This window comes from Emydura macquarii, unplaced genomic scaffold, assembly GCF_026122565.2.
Source record: "Emydura macquarii macquarii isolate MOO-44397 ecotype Brisbane River unplaced genomic scaffold, CSIRO-AGI_Emac_v2 contig_1253, whole genome shotgun sequence".
Lineage (NCBI taxonomy): Eukaryota > Metazoa > Chordata > Testudines > Chelidae > Emydura > Emydura macquarii.
Genome location: NW_027131390.1, coordinates 93,839,196 through 93,858,191, shown reverse-complemented (window position 1 = coordinate 93,858,191; position 18,996 = coordinate 93,839,196). Strand labels below are relative to the sequence as shown.

The window sequence follows — 18,996 nt, the reverse complement described above, 5'->3', positions numbered from 1 at the left end:
CGGCGGGCTCCATGGTGGGAACACTGCCCTCCGCCGAAACCCTTTTGCCATTTCCCCTTTTCGGAGGCAGACTTTTGCGAGGGTGGGTGGGAGAGCCCTTCCGGCTGCGGCGGATTCAGCGGCGCGGTACGACTCGCGTGCCACCCAGCCTTCTTCCGCGTACCACCAGTTGAGAACCGCTGGAATAGGGCTATTACTGAGTAATCCATCCCCTGTTGTCCAGTTCCAGCATCTGGCAGTCAGAAGCTTAGGGACACCCAGAGCATGGGGTTGCATCCCTGACACTTTGGCTAATAGCCACAGATGGACCGATCCTCCATGAAGTTATCTAGTTCTTTCTTGAGCCCCATTGTAGTTTTGGCCTTCACAATATGCCATGGCAGTGAGTTCCACAAGTTGACTGGGCATTGTGTGAAGAAGTACTTCCTTTTGTTTGTTTTAAACCTGCTGCCCATTAATTTCATTGGGTGACCCCTGTTTTTTGTGTTATGGGAAGGGGTAAATAACACTTCCTTATTTACTTTCTCCACACTATTCGTGATTTCATAGACCTGTATCACATCTCTCCTTAGTTGTCTCTTTTCCAAGCTGAAGAGTTCCAATCTTTTTAATGTCTCCTCATGTGGAAACTATTCCATATCCCTAATCGTTTTTATTGCCCATCTCTGTACTATTTCCATTTCCAATATATCTTGTTTGAATTGGGGCAACCAGAACTGCACACAGTATTAAAGGTGTGGACGTACCATAAATTTCTATAGTGGAATTATGATCTTATTGTCTTATCTATTCCTTTTCTACTGGTTCTTAACATTCTGCTAATTTTTTGGACTGCCCCTTTGAGCAGATGTTTTCAGCGAACTATCCACAATTACTGGATCTTCCTCCAGAAATGTATGTCCCGTACTGCCCAGCTCTCTCCTGGATGGTACAAATATATTATTCCTTTAAGGGAGTAATATTCCAGTTTATTATTTCAAGAAGAGTACCCAGATACTGAAACACACTGGATTAGATAAAACAGTAACAACATGTTTATTAACTGTAAAGAGAGATTTTAAGTGAGTATAAGCAGTGATGTTTAAAAGTCAGAAATGATTACAAGAAAAATAAAGATAAAACATTTACTAGTATTGACTTAAACTACCTTAGTTGCAAACAAACTTTCTCACCACATGCTTCGACAGATTATTGACCAAACTCTCAGGTCAGGACCTCTGCTCCAAAGTCCAACAACTGTTTCCTTTTGTCTTCTCAAGTGCAGAGAATGAAGTGGGCAGGGAGACATAGAGGGGTGTTGTGGGGTGTCTGCCCTTTTGTTTTATAGTGTCCTCCCTCCCCTCTTTGAGAAGCATTTCCATCTGGGGACAAAGCAACAGATAGTTTAGTGAAGAAAGGAAACTCCATGCTGTTTCTTTGCTCAAATGTAGATTTCTTTTGTCCCTGCCTCCTTCCTTTAGAATGGCCACTTAGCAGGTAATGGCCCATCAGCCTTGTTGACACCTGGCTGAGGCAGCAGCTTTCCCTTTGTCTCTGAGGAATTGGTTTAGCCACTCCCCAGACTTACCTGGGAAATATATTTTCATCATGATTTCAGCTTATGTTAGTAGCTTTACATATAATATTGCTATGTGCATTTTGCCATGATATTATTAATCAGCAAGTTATGAGTTTTTAAATGATATCTCACAAGACATATCTTGTGCAAATGTTACTACAGTAGTGTGGGGTATGAACAGAGGGGTGTATTTGGTCACAGTCTCCCAAGCATATGGAAGGAAATTGCCATATCTGTCACAGTGAACATACTATAAAGGTAATATTTAAATAAAGTTGTTTGAAAACCAGCTGCATATTTGGTGGATGGTGATGGCATTTTAAATGGAACCAATTAGCCCATGAATAGTAATATCAGCATGGGAAATTATAAATGTATTTTGTACATGTCTGTTTCTATTGTTTCTGAATACAATTTTGTGCAAGGCTCACTTAGTGGGGAAACAGTATTTTGGAAGACTGTTACTATAGTTACAAAGGTCAAAATCTTTCTTCCTTTGACATAAAACAATTTACCATTTCCACAAGCCACAATGTTCTCTTGATTGCTTGATTTACAAGTACAAATATTATTATTCTTTTCACAACTTTCAGGTGGGAAAGCCTGTCCACACAATCAGGCCCTACAGGAGTATCGCTTCTGTAATGATCATATTTGCACACAGTTCTATTGGGAAACGTCTCCATGGGGTCCTTGCTCTGAAGACACTTTGGTTACTGCCCTCAATGCTACCATTAGCTGGAATGGAGAAGCTACTTGTGGAGTGGGCATACGAACAAGGAAAGTGTTTTGTGTGAAGAATATTTTTGGCCAGGTTACAAATAAAAGGTATTAAGAGAAAGAGGTTCTTGAAGATTCAGCTTTGACTGCTTTGCTGGAGTGATTATTTGTAGTTACAGTACATTAAAAAATCTAATGTTCAAGTGTGTTTTGGGAAAACTGCAGCTATGAAAATATTTTTATTGCTAGCTTAATTTTCCAGCTGCTGAGAAAGGATTCTATTATGTAACAAAAATGTATAGCTAAACCAGTTTTATTTGTAAATGTAGCAGTAGGTGGGTCACAATACAGATTTTTTTCAATGGCTGAAAAATTTTGCCATGGCTAATCTTGTATAATTCTTGTTCTCACTTTTTGCAAATGTTTTTGCTGCAAGGAAATTGTGATGAAAATGCAACCTGGAACTGAACATAACATTTATCAACATATTTTTAACAAAATCCTGTTAATAAAAGAAGAAACAGTTCACATGTTTGCACTTTAAAGAGGCTGGGCTGTATGTGTAATATACATCATTTGATATACATATACAAATACATCAGTTGATTTGTATTATTATTTCAGTAAGTACAGTAAACCATTTATTTAGCACTGTGTAAAGTTTCTGCTTTGTTTTACTAGTCTAGGAAATGAGATGCGCAGATACTTTTCCCAATACAAAAAAATCAAGCCATTGCTTATTACTTACAGCCTCGTTTTAATTGTATATCTTATTGTATATCTCAAAACAATCCTGCTAAATATGGGCAGACTGTGGTCACTTCAGTAAAGTTAATTAAAATCTTGAGGTTAATGAGATTAATTGAGCAAAGAAGAAACTGTCTGATGCCCTTAATACACTGTAAGTTTATCATCAAGTTATACCTTTGTAGTGCCACGCAACATGTAAAATAATTTTCTCCCCATCCTCTGCGTACTAGCTAAGTAGAAACGGAACTGAAATGAGAAAGTAAACACTTGGGTAGAATGGGAGGATGGAACTAAGACTGGCGGATAAGGAAAGAGGAGTTTTAATAGAGAAAAGACTTGGATTGTAGTATGAGAGAAATGGAAAATTATTGCTTGTACTGGGATCTTCAGAATTCAGTACTGCATTTTAAGGCTTCAATGGAAATATTTTGTTCAAATGTAATTGTATAGTTACAATAATGTTATAATTGTGAAGCGTAATGGAATGGATCATATCACAAAATGTGGAAGCCATTGAGCCACTAAGGGGAATTTACAGTGATGATTTTGTTTCTCTTTATTGTGCTCTTCAATGGGTTTTACAATGGCAACCCTCTTCCCCCCACCCGCCTCCACAGAATAAAAGAAGCAAAACCACACCTCTGTGAAGTCTCTAAAAAAGCAGTTTCTTAATTAAAGAAAGGACTTCCAATATTTCAGAAGAAAAGAAAAAACTAGTGGAGCTCCAAAAAGGATAGTAAAATATCAAAGAGGTGATAGGAGATTAGAGTAGCCTGGTGTTTCCAGAGAGGAAAGCAATAGTTCTTCGTTAAGTGTGTTGCCTTTGAGCCTTATCCTGCAATGAGCTCTATATGTCTGGACTCTTCGCCTAGATGGGAGGTCTTTAAAGGGTTGGAACTCACGGCAGTAAAATAGTGTGTTTTGAGACCATAATGATAGTAATATAACAGAATAATGGTTAGTTTCTATTTTATTTCACAGTATGTAATTGTTTATTAAAACTGACCTAACAAGTTAATGCCTAACTTAAAGCTTCTATAGCGATAGTAAACTAGCAATGTGAATTCAGGAACAGGATTAATTTAGCCAAATAAATAATCTTTATGCGTTAGCACACTGAGTTTTTTACCTCATGCTTCTCTCCCCCCCCCTCATTATTTGAAGAAATGGAAGTTGAAACATAACACACAAGCTTATGAAATTGAAGGCCACTGAAAAATGGGGTATTAAAAAAAAACACTGAATAAAAATGGATCTCAGTGGCTTATGTGTCTAGAAGTAATGAAAGAATTATCAGTGTGCAATGCTTTTTATCTTTCTTCCCTCTTGACTATTATTGGTTATTGACTCGATGCATTTCATCGTATCTTTTTTAAAAATCTTGTTTGATACTTTTAAGCATTACAAAAATGTGTCAATAGTTCAGTTAGCTGAATTATGATTTTAAGATTTATTTTTGTTTCTGCTATCATTTAGTATACAGTAATAGATAGATATTTAATTATTAGTTGGATGTGTTCATGTAGGTAATGGGTATTTCTCAGGCAATCTGTCTACTTGGAAATTAATAAAGATTATGAAAGGCTAATTCTGTTTTTACTCTTCCACTTAGAACAAGTGATGTTCCTGATCACAGAAAAATGCTCCTTTCCCCTTCCTTCCATGATTAAAACATGGAGCTGCTTGTATCTGATTTTTTTCATTAGAATATGTATTTAATTTTAAAATTAGTAGTCTGAAATTGAATACAAGATCACAAAGGTCTTTTTTACTCTAGTGTATTGAGAAAAATATAGACACAAATTCACATAAAGATATAGGCCCAGATCGTGGGTTGTGCCTGAAGATACTCAGTTCAGATCAGGAGGGGCACTGAAAAAGAGGCTTTAAATTACCTTCATACTTTCCTAAAACCAGGGTTGGTGAACTCTGGGACAAATCCTACGCACAATTTAGAGTAGCCTGAAGGCCAGTTGTAAGTTACACTAGCTGCGCACAAACCCCAAGTGCTCTTCTGGGAGCCAGCAACAGCTGGGTGTGGAATCAGGCCTAGCATGAACAGAAATGAGCTTAGAAACAAGCTAGATGGTAAACCTGGAAGATGTGAATTGCAGTACTTGTTGGCTATGCATTATGGAGTTCAAACATGTGAATCCTTTTGTTGCTTAGCGGATCATATTCTTGAATATTTTTTTTTATTTTAGGGACTCTCATGTGTTGTATTTACAATTGTATTCATAGGTGTCCAGATTCCCTCCGACCTGAAACAGTGCGTCCATGTCTGCTCCCGTGTAAAAAAGATTGTGTTGTTACCCCTTTCACTGAGTGGACACGCTGCCCTACGACATGCCAACATGGTAAGCTCCTACAAATAAGACTAAATAAGATTTTTAGCAAACATGTTAACCTCAACCGCCAGAGGCAATTGTTTTCAAACCAAATAAAGTTTCACAGGCCTTTGTATAATTTACAGCATGTATTATCTTGAATAGATGAGTCCAAGAGAAAGCAAATGGGTATGTCTTGTCTCCAAATTTTATGCAGAATCAGATAAATGGTCACATAAATAATTGTAACTTTAAAAAAAATCCTAATGTATTATTAAACTACAGAATGGTCAAGGGATCAGAAGCCTTTCTATAATAATAAATGTGTTGTTTAAACAACTTGTTAATGTTTTTAAATGACTTCATTATTAGAAAATAATTTAGTGGAGTTTATATTTTATTCTAACTTTAGGTGCGCCCTGTTTAATCAAAACCCTAGTTAAAACAAAGCTGTGTTATATTCCTCAGGTTTTCAACCTGGCCTGGCCAGCATCGCTTCACAGCTTTAGAGATGGGATCTGGAGTGCAGACTTTCAAACGGGTTGTTAGGCTACCCTTCTAAACCTGACACCGTGCTTACCTAAAAGTTTCAGATCTTCCCTCAACTCTTCCACTAAATAGCATTATGTCTATTTAAGAGGGAGATTTTCAAAAAGAGCCTAAGGGATTTAGGAGCTCAAGCCCATGTGAAGGTGCTTCAGAAAATCTCCCTCTATATTTATATTCAAATAATTATTTCCATGTCTATCTGCTGTGAGCCCAATTCTGCATTCTTTACCCAAGGAAAACTCTCACTGATTATACCCATTGGGCTCTGTGATATGCAGTGGGCTCCACTGGGTGATTTGGATACATGAAGCTGTGATGTGTACGGCCACAGCTCCTGATTAGGGTATGCTTTCGGGTCTGGAATACAGCTACTGTGTCTGGTTAGGCGACAGCCCTACAGAGAGGGTGGGGGGACAGAAGAGCCTCATCGAAAGCTGCAAGATGAAACCCCGGAGACTCTACCACACTTAGCAGTGCAGCTCATGAATCCTTGCTCCCACAAGGGTCTGGCTGTGGCAGAGTGGTGAGGGGAGCCCAGCTGAGGAGGCCAGGCGACAGGTGATGCTTGTGATCTCACTAGCAGATCCTGGCTGCAGTTCTGGCTGCCCCCAGCAGTGGCAGCTCTGGGGGTTAGTGGCTTCACGAGGGGGTAGTGTTGGTAGACCTGTAGCAGACTGGTGGCCTGCTAGTAAAGAAATTTGAAATGTCAGTGGTCTTTATTTGAAACTTGTAACATTCTTATGCTTACAAATTCAAAAGTCCTTATTGTCCTGATATCTATGAATACACTATGTTAGACCACATTTATCTGACTCCAGGTCAAACTTTCAGAGGCACACCTGGCTTGCATAAATAGCTGCCCAGCTTTGCTGTTTTTAAAGCACCATTTATCACTTTCATTTAGCAGATAAGCGTTGTTACAGTAGGTCTTTAGTCTCCTGTGTTTTCTGGGATCTGTTGTCAGTTTTTATGACCAATGCAGTATTTTTGTAATTGTCTGGATGAAAGTGCTTGTTGTTACAAAAATACTTCCATTTTTGCTGTCAGCTTCCTTACCTTCGGAGATTGTCAGTGGACTCCATGGCCCAGTCCCTGTTAGATTTTATAGGTAAAGTAGTTGCTTTTTAAAACAGAGAATTCTGTTTTAATTAACAGTTTAATTTTAGACTTTAAATGAACTGCATATAAAGAAGTAGAATAAATTACCTTATAAATTACTTTGCTTATTAAGTAATCCTCTACACTAACAATGAGAATAAATTAATTATTTAATTTACTTGCTGGTGTTATCATTTTAATATAATTCTAAATTAAAACTTCTCTGTTGTGGGAGTTTGTTGCTTGCAGATTTGTTATTGATATGGCTGCATTATAAAAATTTTCATTTGCGGTGTGCAGTTAAAACCAACATGATCTGAAGTTTGGAAGCCATTATGGTGGTGTTTTTTGCTTTTGTTTTCTGTAGAAGAGTTTTATTTAATGAAAACAATATACAATTAGCAAATGACTAAGCTACAGATCAAACAAGGGCTAGCATTGCATGACAGATTTAAAATGAAATGTGTACCAGCACAAGATCAGAGATTAGGCAAATCTGTACTTGCAAAATTCAGTTTCACCAGTTAAGTTTTTTGTGGTTTATTTTGTAAAACTGCATCCAACTTTTCTATCTAACATTAAAAAACTGGTATTTTCCCTATATTTAATGTCATCACACACCAGGTAGCTCTTGGCAAAGCATTATCACACACTTCAGAAATGCAGATAGCATTTATGGCAACCACAGACGCATGGACAAGATAATTAAAAAAAGAATTGCAATTGAATCACATACCAGTAATGAGTCAAGAATACAAAGTTTGTTGCAAGTAAATTTATTGATTCCCTGCCATTTCAAATACTCCAAGGTGACTTCTGTTCACCCTTGTCTCTTATAATTGGTGTAATTGGTCTCTGAGGATGAAAGTAAAAATTATAACCAAAAAGGAATAAAATGAAGGTTGCAGAATGTGCAGCCTCCAGTGTTACTCCATAACCTACAAAAATGAATGGTGTTTGCACATGGGAAATGGCTACTTTTATCACAGATGATGTGCTTTAATGATCTGTCAAGATGGGTCTAAAAGGGGGGAGATTAGAAGGGGAAGGTCACATTCCTAAAAAAATATTGCAGTGGGTGGCAGAGGATCTATCTACTGTACTTTGAACCTTACATTATTTTGTCTCTCTCTCTTGAAAAGAGATCATTCCGAAGTGTGTTGGGTACTCTGACCATGTCTGTGTGAATCAATATGATGTAAAGCTAGGAATGAGTAGGAATATTTGATGCTAAAGATGATGATACGCATCCTGAATTATATTACAGATGGCTAATATAGTGAAGATGCTTTTCTCTGCTGTAATAGTAATTTTAATATGAAAAGATGGTAAGATTATTTCATGTGCTTTTAAGTTGGTGAATTTTATTGCTTGTGAAAGTTAAAAGACAGATATCAAACACTAGAGCCTGGCATTGAATGTGCAGGGCATAGACAAACTCCCCTTTACAGCTGTGTCAAAGCATTAAAGTCTGGAGTGCCCCTGCTGTTCCAGTCTGTGGCTTCCTGGAGTAAAGACTGGCAAGTTCATTGTAGTTTGATCACCTAGACAAGTGTTCGTGAAAGGTTAGGTAGTAACTTATCACATTTATTTCAACAGTGATTTACATCAGATTTGAAACCAAATGGAACAAAGCTTGGACCCTGGCAGAATATTTTTTTCTTGGATGCTATGCCTAGTTTTTTGTTCTGCAGTTGTACTATTATAGGTGGGGCTGGTGTTGGGGGGAGACTGGAAGTAGTTGGGCAAGGAGACTGGGACTGGGAGCTGGTTAGGGAAATGGGGGGTGGAGACAGGACGGGTAGCTATTTGGCTTGGGAAGGGATCAATACAGTTAGATCAGGAACTGTGTGGGGAGACTGGGACTGGCTGGACAAGGAGACTGGGACTAGAAAAGAGTGTAGGATACCCGGGAAAGAGGGAAGGGAAACGGAGCTTTCTAGAAGCTGGGGTATGAGGGACTGGCTAGGCAAAAAACTGACAAAGGAGCCATGAGGGAGGGAGACTGGGGCAAGGAGCTGAGGGGAAGGAATAAATTCAGACTGGATGAGGATCCCAGAAAGAGAGACCTAAGACTGGGAATCAGTGGAGTGGTGGGAGAGGCAGTTAGTGAGGAGGCAGAAAGAGGGACCTGGGATTGGCTGGGGAAGGAGACTAGGACTGCATGTGGGGAGGGGGAGAGGTTGGGAGTGGAGCGGGAGATTGGGACTTGGACACCAAGCCCAAAGGAGAAGACTAGGACTAGGTAGGCAAGGAGAATAGGGCTGGGATAAGGAGCTGGGGTTGGGGAAGATACAGGGATGGAATAGGTTGAGAGAGACGTGGACAGTTTAGGAGGAATGGACGGAAGAGTCTGTGCCCACTAGAGAACATCCTGTCCAGAGTGTGGAACTGAACCCAAGATTCCCAAGTCTCTTTTTCTGTCAGCAAATCTCTTTGAAACCCACTGGTAAAGTGTATGCCTTGTCCCCTTCTAGTACTGGTCCATGTAGAGGATCATAACCTACTACTACTATCAGTTACTCCATTTCCTCCTGTGCAGAGGTCCAACCTTGTTGATGAACCATGTGGGTGTTGGTATGATGCCTCATGATGGAATATCAGTTTTTTTCAGTTTGCTTTTTTAAAAAGTATAGGAAATCACACAAAAAGAAAACTTTACTACGCAATCCTGATTTCTGACCCAGAGCTGGTCCACCTGTGCATTGAATGAAGCCGGGTTCCTGTGGGAAAAGTAGCTTGTGATCATACAATGAAAGATTGCATCATAATGCATATGCACAGGAGGGCTGAATTAAGGTTTCACAGGCAACCTTAATTGTGGCCTTCCCTAACATCTTGCAACCGTAATGTTTTTTAATGTAGATTTTTGTGTGTGAGTTATGTACACTGTGATAACGCAGGTGCTGCTGCATGATGATAAACAAATCTGAGTAATGAAGTAACTTCTGAAGTTAAATCCCATTTGATTATATGTATTCTTTTTTCTTGTTTTTAATTTTAATTATAGCAGGCCCACATCCTTCCTCAATCGTTGCAGAGACAAAACTCTTATCTTCTCCAGTGGGAGTTTGAGTAAAGAATTCAGGATTTGGCCTTAAAGGAATATTTAGTGTGTTAGCGTCTGCATAAGGCACTTCAACTGACTGTGTGCTCTGTTGAGGGCAGCATTCATTGTACTCGGGAAAGGGTTCACTGATATGATACATTTAATGCTTTTCCACAAAGCATTGTACTATACATTTTCCAAGTGGGAAAAGTGTTTTGTATAAATAGTGTGCAACTCATTAAAGCAAATAGGCTTCTATAGTCAAACGTGGTATTTGTCATCAGAGCGTTAAGTGTGTCATTACCTTTAATGAAGCAGACACAATTACAAAGAGTTTTTAAAATATAAAATACATTTTTATAAAGTTGATAGAATGTGTTCTTGAGAGTGATGGTTCAGTAGCACGGGCTTGAACCAAGTCTTATGGATTTGATCCGGTAAGGAGCAGAGGGCATCTTTAATAGGAGCTGAGAGACTCATGCCTCCTAAGAGCCAGGTTCGTTATGAACTTTCCTCCCAATGTAATGTACCTCAGTCCTGACCTGGAAAACTTTGCCACAGAAAAAACCACTTGTGTAATTGGGTTAATCTCTATGCTGATTTTTGCTGACATATACAAATTATAGATCAGGAAGGGTTTGATCCTACAGGATGCTGATCACTCTTGCCCTGATCCATTGAAGCACCTCTTTAAATTTGTGAGTAATCCCATTGACTTCAATGGGGACTATCGTGATCTTTACCTTGTGTATTTAAGTGCTTATTCATAGACTGATAGATTTTAAAGCCAGAAAGGTCCATTATGATCATCTAGTCTGATCTTCTGCTTAACACAGGCTGTAGAACTTAGTCCATTGATTTCTCCATCAAGCACATAACTTTTATTTAAGCTATAGCTGTGATTCTCAACCTTTCCAGACTACTGTACCCCTTTCAGGAGTCTGATTTGTCTTGCATATCCCAAGTTTCACTTCACTTAAACCACTTGCTTACAAAATCAGCCATCAAATACAAAAGTATCACAGCACACTATTATGAAAAATTGCTTACTTTGTCATTTTTACTGTATAATTATAAAATAAATCATAACCGTAGGTTGGGAAACAATGATATAGTATATACAGCAGTATAAGCAAGTCATTATCTGTATGAAATTTTAGTTTGTGCTGACTTCGTATTGCTTTTCATGTAGCCTGTTGTAAAACTAGGCAACTACATAGATGAGTTGACACAGCCCCTGGAAGATTCCTGCATACGCCGACAGGGGTATGCATACCTTTGTCTAAGAATCACTGAGCTATAATATACCTTTTTTAAAAGACATCCACACTCTTGATCTAAAAACTTCCATTGATGAAAAATCTACCACATCCCATGCAAGTTGTTCCAATGGTTAATTACCCTTTCTATTTAAAAAAAGTTGTGCCTTGTTTCTACTCTGAATTTGTCTAGCTTCAGCTTCCAACAGTTGGATCTGTTGTGCCTTTTTCTGCAGGACTAAAGAATTGTCTGCTATCAGAAATCTCTTTCACTTGTAGGGACTTGAACACCATAATCAAGTTACCTCTTAACCTTTCCTTGTACAAACTTACTACATAGAGCTTTCTAAATTATCTCATTATAAGGCATGTTTTTTAGACCTTGAATCATTCTTGAAGCTCTTTTCTGACCCCTTTCCAGTTTTTCAACATCCTTTTTTGAGTGTTGACACTAGAATGGAACGCAGTAGAATACGTGGAATACTCCTACTTGATATCCCCCTCCTTATGCTAAGGATCCTATTTGTCCTCTTAGCTAAAGCATTGCACTGGAACTCTTGTTCAGTTGGTTAACTACCATTTCCCTAAGTCCTTTTCAGAGCCTTCCAGGATGCTGCCTCCAATCTTTTAAATTTGATGTTCATCCTTTGTTCCTAGATAGTATGACCTTGCATTAGAATGAGGGCTGATGTAGAATCACCACTAGTTAGTTGCAATAATTTTTATGTTAAAAAGTTATCTATAATTTTTAGAAACTCTGAGGATGTTTTACTAGTGGCAGCTGGAGACTTCTGGCTTATGATGATTGAAGTCCCCCAGGATAACACAATTTTTGTTTCTCTACATTATAAATAGATGTTTAAGGAGCTACTTATCCTGTTCTCTTGTTTGATTTGATGGTCTGTAACAGAGCCCACTCTCCCAGTGCCCTAGCTTGTGATTCATCACTTAGAGCATTGAGCCATAAGCATTCCGGGTGCTGTTCTTTTGATGTGTTGATACTCTAAAGCAGATAATGGCATCTTTGTACAGTGGTACCCCTTGCTGCTTTGCAAGATCAAGCCTTCGATATATTATTAGTTGTAACCTCAGGCAGGATTTTAACCCAGGTAGCTAATGCACTAACTGATGATGCTGACTATGCCTGGTAAACAAATATTTGCTGCATTTTTTTTCTTACAGACAATGCTACAGCAATTAAACAGTTCCGTTATAGAATTATCATTCAGAACGCTGCCAATGGGGGACAGGACTGCCCAGACACCTTGTATGAAGAAAGAGAATGTGAAGATATTCCTCTTTGTCCAGTTTACAGGTTCTGTAAATAATCAGCTAAGAATCTCTGCTATTAGGTTTCTAGTTCTCCAGAAATCCATTTTATATTTGAATCATGTACAATTTATTTTATAATTTTTCATCACAAAACACTATAAAACACCATATAAAAATTAGCTCTGTATAAGCAAAAAATATAGAACTAATGTATGGTTTCACCCAAATGAGCGTCAGTGTAAATACCATCCTAAAACAACAACTTTAGGTTTTTAAAATGTGTGAAGATGCCATGAGAAAACAAACAAACCCTGAATGTATTTTAAATATCAATTTAATCTAATCTGGGACCACAATCGCTAATCTACCTTATTGATAATTGTATGGTTATTGCAGATACTCCACCTTATCTGCAGACGCACACAGCACACTGAATAATATGTATTTTTTCTTTTCTGAGTAGACAAATAGCACAATGAAGGAAACTATTCACCACTCTTCAGTAAAATTTTATGACCATCTGTTATACAAGTATTAGTAAATAGAGAGTCATTATATCTTTGTGTACAAACTTCTGAGTCCCAGATCACAACATTACAATATGTACCTGAAAAGAATAAAAATGCATGAAGTGACAAAGCTGCACACTACAGTCAGTGGATATCATGCATACATGTTTCTAAGTACTGTAAAATATATGGGCAGATACTCCCTTGCATTCTCAAATAACATACATCATAACACAGAAGACAGATTCTGCAAAATATTAACCTCATGAGTAAGGGTTTGCAGGAGAAGTTACTGAAGTCAATTATAAGATTCCCATTGATTTCAGGAGACTTTGAATCAGGCACTAAGGCTGTAAATAGGAAAATAAGAAAGAAAGGAAGATTGAGTGCTCGTGTGGATTTATTATGAGTTTAAACTTAAAATCTGAATTTAAATTGTAAAGCTCATTTTTGTAATTTTTAACCCCTAAATTACTGATATGTACCCTAGATCTTCACTCCAGCTAAATGATTTTTCTTTTTGGGTCAGGGAATATGAATTTGCTTCAACACTGTCTTCACTTCCAAGTAACCATAACGGTACACACCCCTTACTCTTTATTTATTATCACAGGTGGAAGACCCATAAATGGGGTCCCTGTGTACTGGTGCCAGACTCTGTGAGACAAGGCATATTGGGAATAAATGAGGCATGTGGCCGCGGTTTACAATCTAGAGGTAAGCCTTTGTTTTTCTCCACCAGAAAGTTTCATCTAAGATTAACATGAACTCTCTTATTGATAGACTGTAGTATATTTAATGTGCTTTCCATAGTTTGAAAAGTAAGTGTATTTTAATATAGAAAATTCACATTATTTTCATAGAGAGTCCTTTGCTTTGCTGATGTTGATGAGTAGACAGTGTAAAAGCTATCAAATCATTGCATTTTGCTTCAAGATTCTGAAGGAGACTGAACTGATAAAATAGTAACTTCTCTTGGTCACGTAACAGAGACAGATTTTGAAACAGTACAGGCTTCTGAATTCAACAAAGGAAATAGGTGTGTAACACCATTCAGAAAATGTATGTATGTATTATATGTACTACAACTTTTCAAGGAAGCATTATCTGGGCTTGGGAGCTTTTCCAGAAACATCGAGAGTTCTGTGGCAGTTAAAGACTAACAAATTTATTTGGGCATAAGCTTTCGTGGGCAGAAACCCACTTCGTCGGATACATGAGAACTTTCCAGAAACAGGTTGTTCATGGCACACTGATTTAACACGATGGGGCTTGTTAGGGATGCTGAGTTTAAAATACTGTAGGATGAAATTCTGGGCAAGAAAAATGTCCACATGAAAGAGTTTTGCTCTGTATTCAGAAGGCCTGGAGCAGATGAATGGAATCCTCAGAGCATATCTGGGGTATGTGGCCAAGGAGTTGCACCACAGCCACTACTAAATGGTCCAAAGGGGGAGATGAAGTTTCAGCCCATTGTTCCCTCTCTGTGTGTCATTTTATGTAAGTGGTGCAATTTGCTTCATCTTCAGCGCCCTTTCTTCCTTACCCTGGCACTCTTGTTGCAATAGCAGCTAAAGATCTGGACTCCATGGTACTCGGGAAGCTGTAGATACTCCCTCCATGGGCTCTCTGCTTCCTAGTCCAACACTTGGTTGCGCATGCAATTTGCTACATGTGAGGCTTTCCAGGACCAGGTAGATATCTAATGTTTTTAACCTTTGTGGTTTAGGGCAGAAATAAACAGAATTTGCTGGCTATTTTGTATTGTGCTAAGTCTTGCGCTAACACCAACCATTTCTCATTTGCTCAAATGTGTGTAGTGGAAAGTAGAAGTAGGTAGGATCTCAACTTTTTTACACATGCCAGTTTGGAAACAAAGTGGTTGGAGCTATCAGGTTTCAAAATAAAATGCTTATATGCTGGGCCTACAGCATAATTGTGCTACCTTGTGGGAAATCAGTGTTCAGATGCCATGCTAGTGAGTCTGGGGTACCAGAAGGGCAGTATGCTCAACACTCAGAGAAGGTGGTAGTGAAATTTTTAAGGTAACCTTTTTGCCACTTAAAGATAAAGTGGATGTGCTGTGAAAAGAGGTACACCTCAAAACAGTCTTCTGGGGGGTGACAAAAGCCAGAAGGAGAACACACTCCTATATCTAGGCTTGTCAGAAAATATTTGATATTTTCCATCAATTTTAATTTTTTTAATAATTTTGATGGAAAATATCCATGTATATTTTAAAGTGTTTATTTCTATTTGTATCTATTACATGACTATATATGTTGAGATTAAAAAAGTTAAAGCTTTATAACTGTTAAAACACATTGTCAACATCATTTGTCAAAATGTACAAAGTAAATATCCTTAAAAGAAACTCTTAAGTTCTCTCGCACCATTTTTCTTTCTTTGCATATCTATAAATTTGGATGATTATTGATGGACATTTTTAATCTCCGTTTGTGAGTGTACGATGAAATCAACTTTTACTGACATTTACTGATAAAATCTCACCCTTCTATATGTTTACATTATTTTGATTATCAGTAGTTTACGTGGGGCTAGATTTTCAGTGTGACTATTTGAGATGTAAAGTACTGGTCAACGTGGCAGAGAGAGTGTCAGACTCTGGCTCTTGATGATTAAGAACTTGGACATTATAAAGATCCAATTATATGAGCAAATGATTTAAGAAGACTTGCATTATTGGGGGTAAGAGTGCGAAAATCTGGAATGATTCCAGCATATTGGCTAAGAGATTTGACTGTTCTGAGTCTGCTGAGAAATCCAATATAATCTTTTACTAAATATTATTTTTATTGGGAAAAACCTTATTCTTTGGGTATCTTAAGCTTACAGAGAACTTGACATAACAATTTAGTCTTTTATAGGATTAGAATTCTGTAATTTAAAGATGAACTGCATTTGTTGCATAATCTGGGAACAAAGGAAAGAAAAGAGAATTGCTAGTGTGTGTGGACTGCAAATGGAAGAAAAGTAGTGTTATTTAAACTCACGTTGAAAACTGAAAATATAGCTGACCAAGAGGTTTTGACCACATGACCTTCCACAGGAGGTTTCTGAAGAGGGCTCAATAAATTGAAGTGTCATCCGCATATTTATTTCCCCTTCTCAGTGTGAACTGAAGATAATCTTTTTGTTCCAATAGGTGCATGCACTTTCTATGAACTTCACTCTGTCAAAATTCAGAGCCTATTAAAAGGGTACTGTGCTGGCTTTTGCTCTGGGAAAAGCTCTCCCACTTTCAAATAGAGGGCTTTTTTCTGTGCACTCCAGGAAGGTGAAATCCTAAGCACAGGGAAGGAACCTGATAACATGATGGCATTAAGCAAAGTCTGTGTTGCTGATAAAATGTCAGAATCCAATCAGCTTTAATTTTCTCTAGTTTTTCATAGCTTTACTCTTTTCTTTCTATCTAACTCTAGTTTTCATAAGAGCTTCTTAATCCTGCGACATGCTAGAGCCAAACTATTATGCATTATTGGTTGGGAGAGCCATCGGGGATGAATGAGGTTTGCAGGAAAGTGAATTTTGGGGTGGGACCAATGTAAGGAGACTCTTGGGTTGTTTCCTGCAGGCCAGGGGTGCAGTCCTCTGTCGCACTGGGCCTCTCCCCTGCTGTGACAGAATGCTGGGTGGGAACAGCCAGAGTCAGCCCTCTACCCCTGGAACCCTAATTACAGGGGAATGGGATCCAGCTGAGGGAGCCTGCAGTGACTGGATTAATGGGAAACAGGTGCGGCGCTCATTAGCTGGGCATTATAAAGGATTCAGGAAGGAACTGAAAGGGGTGTAGCCCAGCCAGGGAGGGAGATGCCACAGTAGGAGGATGAGCTTCCCTTGGGTCTGTGGCCAAGACTGAGAGGCTCCGGAGGCTGTGAAGCTGGACCCGATTCCAATGTAAATAGCTGGTGTTGGGTGGTATGCTGAAAATGAAGAGTACTGGTGTGAGCACAAAGCAGAAGTCTGAGTGGTGTTTGGGAGCAGAGGAATGGAGCAGCAGGGAGGACCCTGCACAAACTGTTACACCTCGGTTCTGTTTTCACTGCTGCTAAGAGGGAAGGAGCCAGTTTGTCACTGCTCCTTTAACGTGGCTAGTAAAGAGAAGAGAAACCCAGTGGTCAGTCTCTTTGCTGGGGAAACTTTTAGAAAAAGGTGCTGCTGCTGACCTGCTGCCTTACTCTCCTGCCATCTGTGCACTTACACAGCTGCTGGGACATGCAAAGATGGCAGCTGCAGCTGTCTGGCTGATTAGGAAATGGAATGGCCCTCAGCAACAAGGGAGACAGCAGTTTTGCCTGCTCTCTCCAGTTGAACTTGAACGAGTGTCCCTAAGTGTTTAGATCTCTGACCCCAGCCTCACTTCACGAAACAAGAGTCTCATGGAGAATATAGAACTCTAGCATATCATGAAGGGGTTGTAGAGCACAGGTATATCGTGGCCTGCTACATTCAGATTCCCCCATGCATGAGCCCACATATGAAATAACACCACCACGCTTTCCGTTGATTAGCTTCCTTACAGCAGATGCAGAGGAGAGGACAAATTTTTAAAGTTGACACAATTTGTATGATATTGTAGCGTATTTATCCAAGAGGTACTTATGCTCCAAAGAATGCTTATATGAATTTGCTTCATCTCACTTTCCCTAACTAACAATAATTCTCCTTTTGCCATTAGAGAGAAGTGGTCTCAACAAATCTTAGAGCATCAGTTTGCAGAAACTTTCCAATTTGCTGCCCATGTCCTGCTGCCCATATCCTGCCTAAATAAGAGGATTTCAGTGTTTGGGGCTGTCAGCCTGGTAAAGTACAGGACCATTAAATTGATACCAATTATTTGTAATAAAATAAGCAAAAATCAATATTTTAAAAATACATATTTATATTTAACCCTCCATGCCCAATATTTTATAGCCTTCAAACTCCCATTCCCATATTTGGACCAGATTCTGATATTCTGACATATGTGGAATAACACCTTGCTCCATGAATGGTCTAACTGAAATCACTCGTGAAGTCAGGTTCTATTCACTTTGAGTAAGAGCATCAGAATCTGCCTCTGATTATTTACAGAAGAGATGGACATTTGGCAATCTTCAATATCCTATGTATTTGCACTTTTTAATTGATTGTTTATTTGGTAACAGTAAAAATTATAATAAGGTATAGCTAAATGACGTATGTGGTATTGTTTTGTTAAATAATATATATTTTATTCACATCCCATACATTGATTTCTATGGAATAATTTAGTTGCAATAGAAAATGTCATTCAGATAGGGGAAAAGCAGTTTGCTATACCTAAAACCAAAAGTATGTACTTGTCATTTAACTTCATTAAGAAATTATTTGCAAAAAGCCCCCTGAGACAGGGCATTTCAGAAGGAAACCGGTTAGGGACTTGGCTGTTACTTGACAGTGACATGGACAACATTTCCAAGAATAAATGAAGAGCTCCAGAAGCTTTTCCGTTTCTGTATAACTGTCACTTTGCTCGACAAGTGACTAATTTACTAGAAAGTGTCAAGACTGAGAAAATTGCTTCTGCTTCAGATGCCCTTCAATGACTTGACTGCTCTCTGATGTCTGTGATAGAGGGTCCTCAAGAAATGACCTCTTACTTCAACTGTGACATAATCAGCTAAATGTAGACTGTGGTGGGTGGGGGGAGTGTTGCTCATTACAAGAGATTGATAGTATTTAATTAGTGTATTGATAGCCTATATTATGCAAGCTTCTTTGAAGTCTTTTTCAAAAGCCATTGGATAAAGTAAATATTCACGTATGAAAGACTGTAATGAGGCTCCACTTAAGAAACCAGCCATGAAAATAGAGTGGTAACAACTTTAATAAAAATAAACCATTTTCCCTCCATGGCAATAAT

General features: G+C 38.5%; 1 protein-coding gene across 1 annotated transcript in view; it reads left to right on the top strand.

Annotated features, from left to right (window-relative positions):
* THSD7B (thrombospondin type 1 domain containing 7B) overlaps nucleotides 1-18,996 on the top strand; it is a 461,283-nt gene that overhangs the window by 256,616 nt on the left and 185,671 nt on the right. The window contains exons 11-14 of the mRNA XM_067549515.1: nucleotides 2,152-2,386; nucleotides 5,270-5,385; nucleotides 12,493-12,625; nucleotides 13,705-13,808. Coding sequence (XP_067405616.1) covers nucleotides 2,152-2,386; nucleotides 5,270-5,385; nucleotides 12,493-12,625; nucleotides 13,705-13,808 — 588 coding nt within the window. The remainder of the gene's footprint in view (nucleotides 1-2,151; nucleotides 2,387-5,269; nucleotides 5,386-12,492; nucleotides 12,626-13,704; nucleotides 13,809-18,996) is intronic.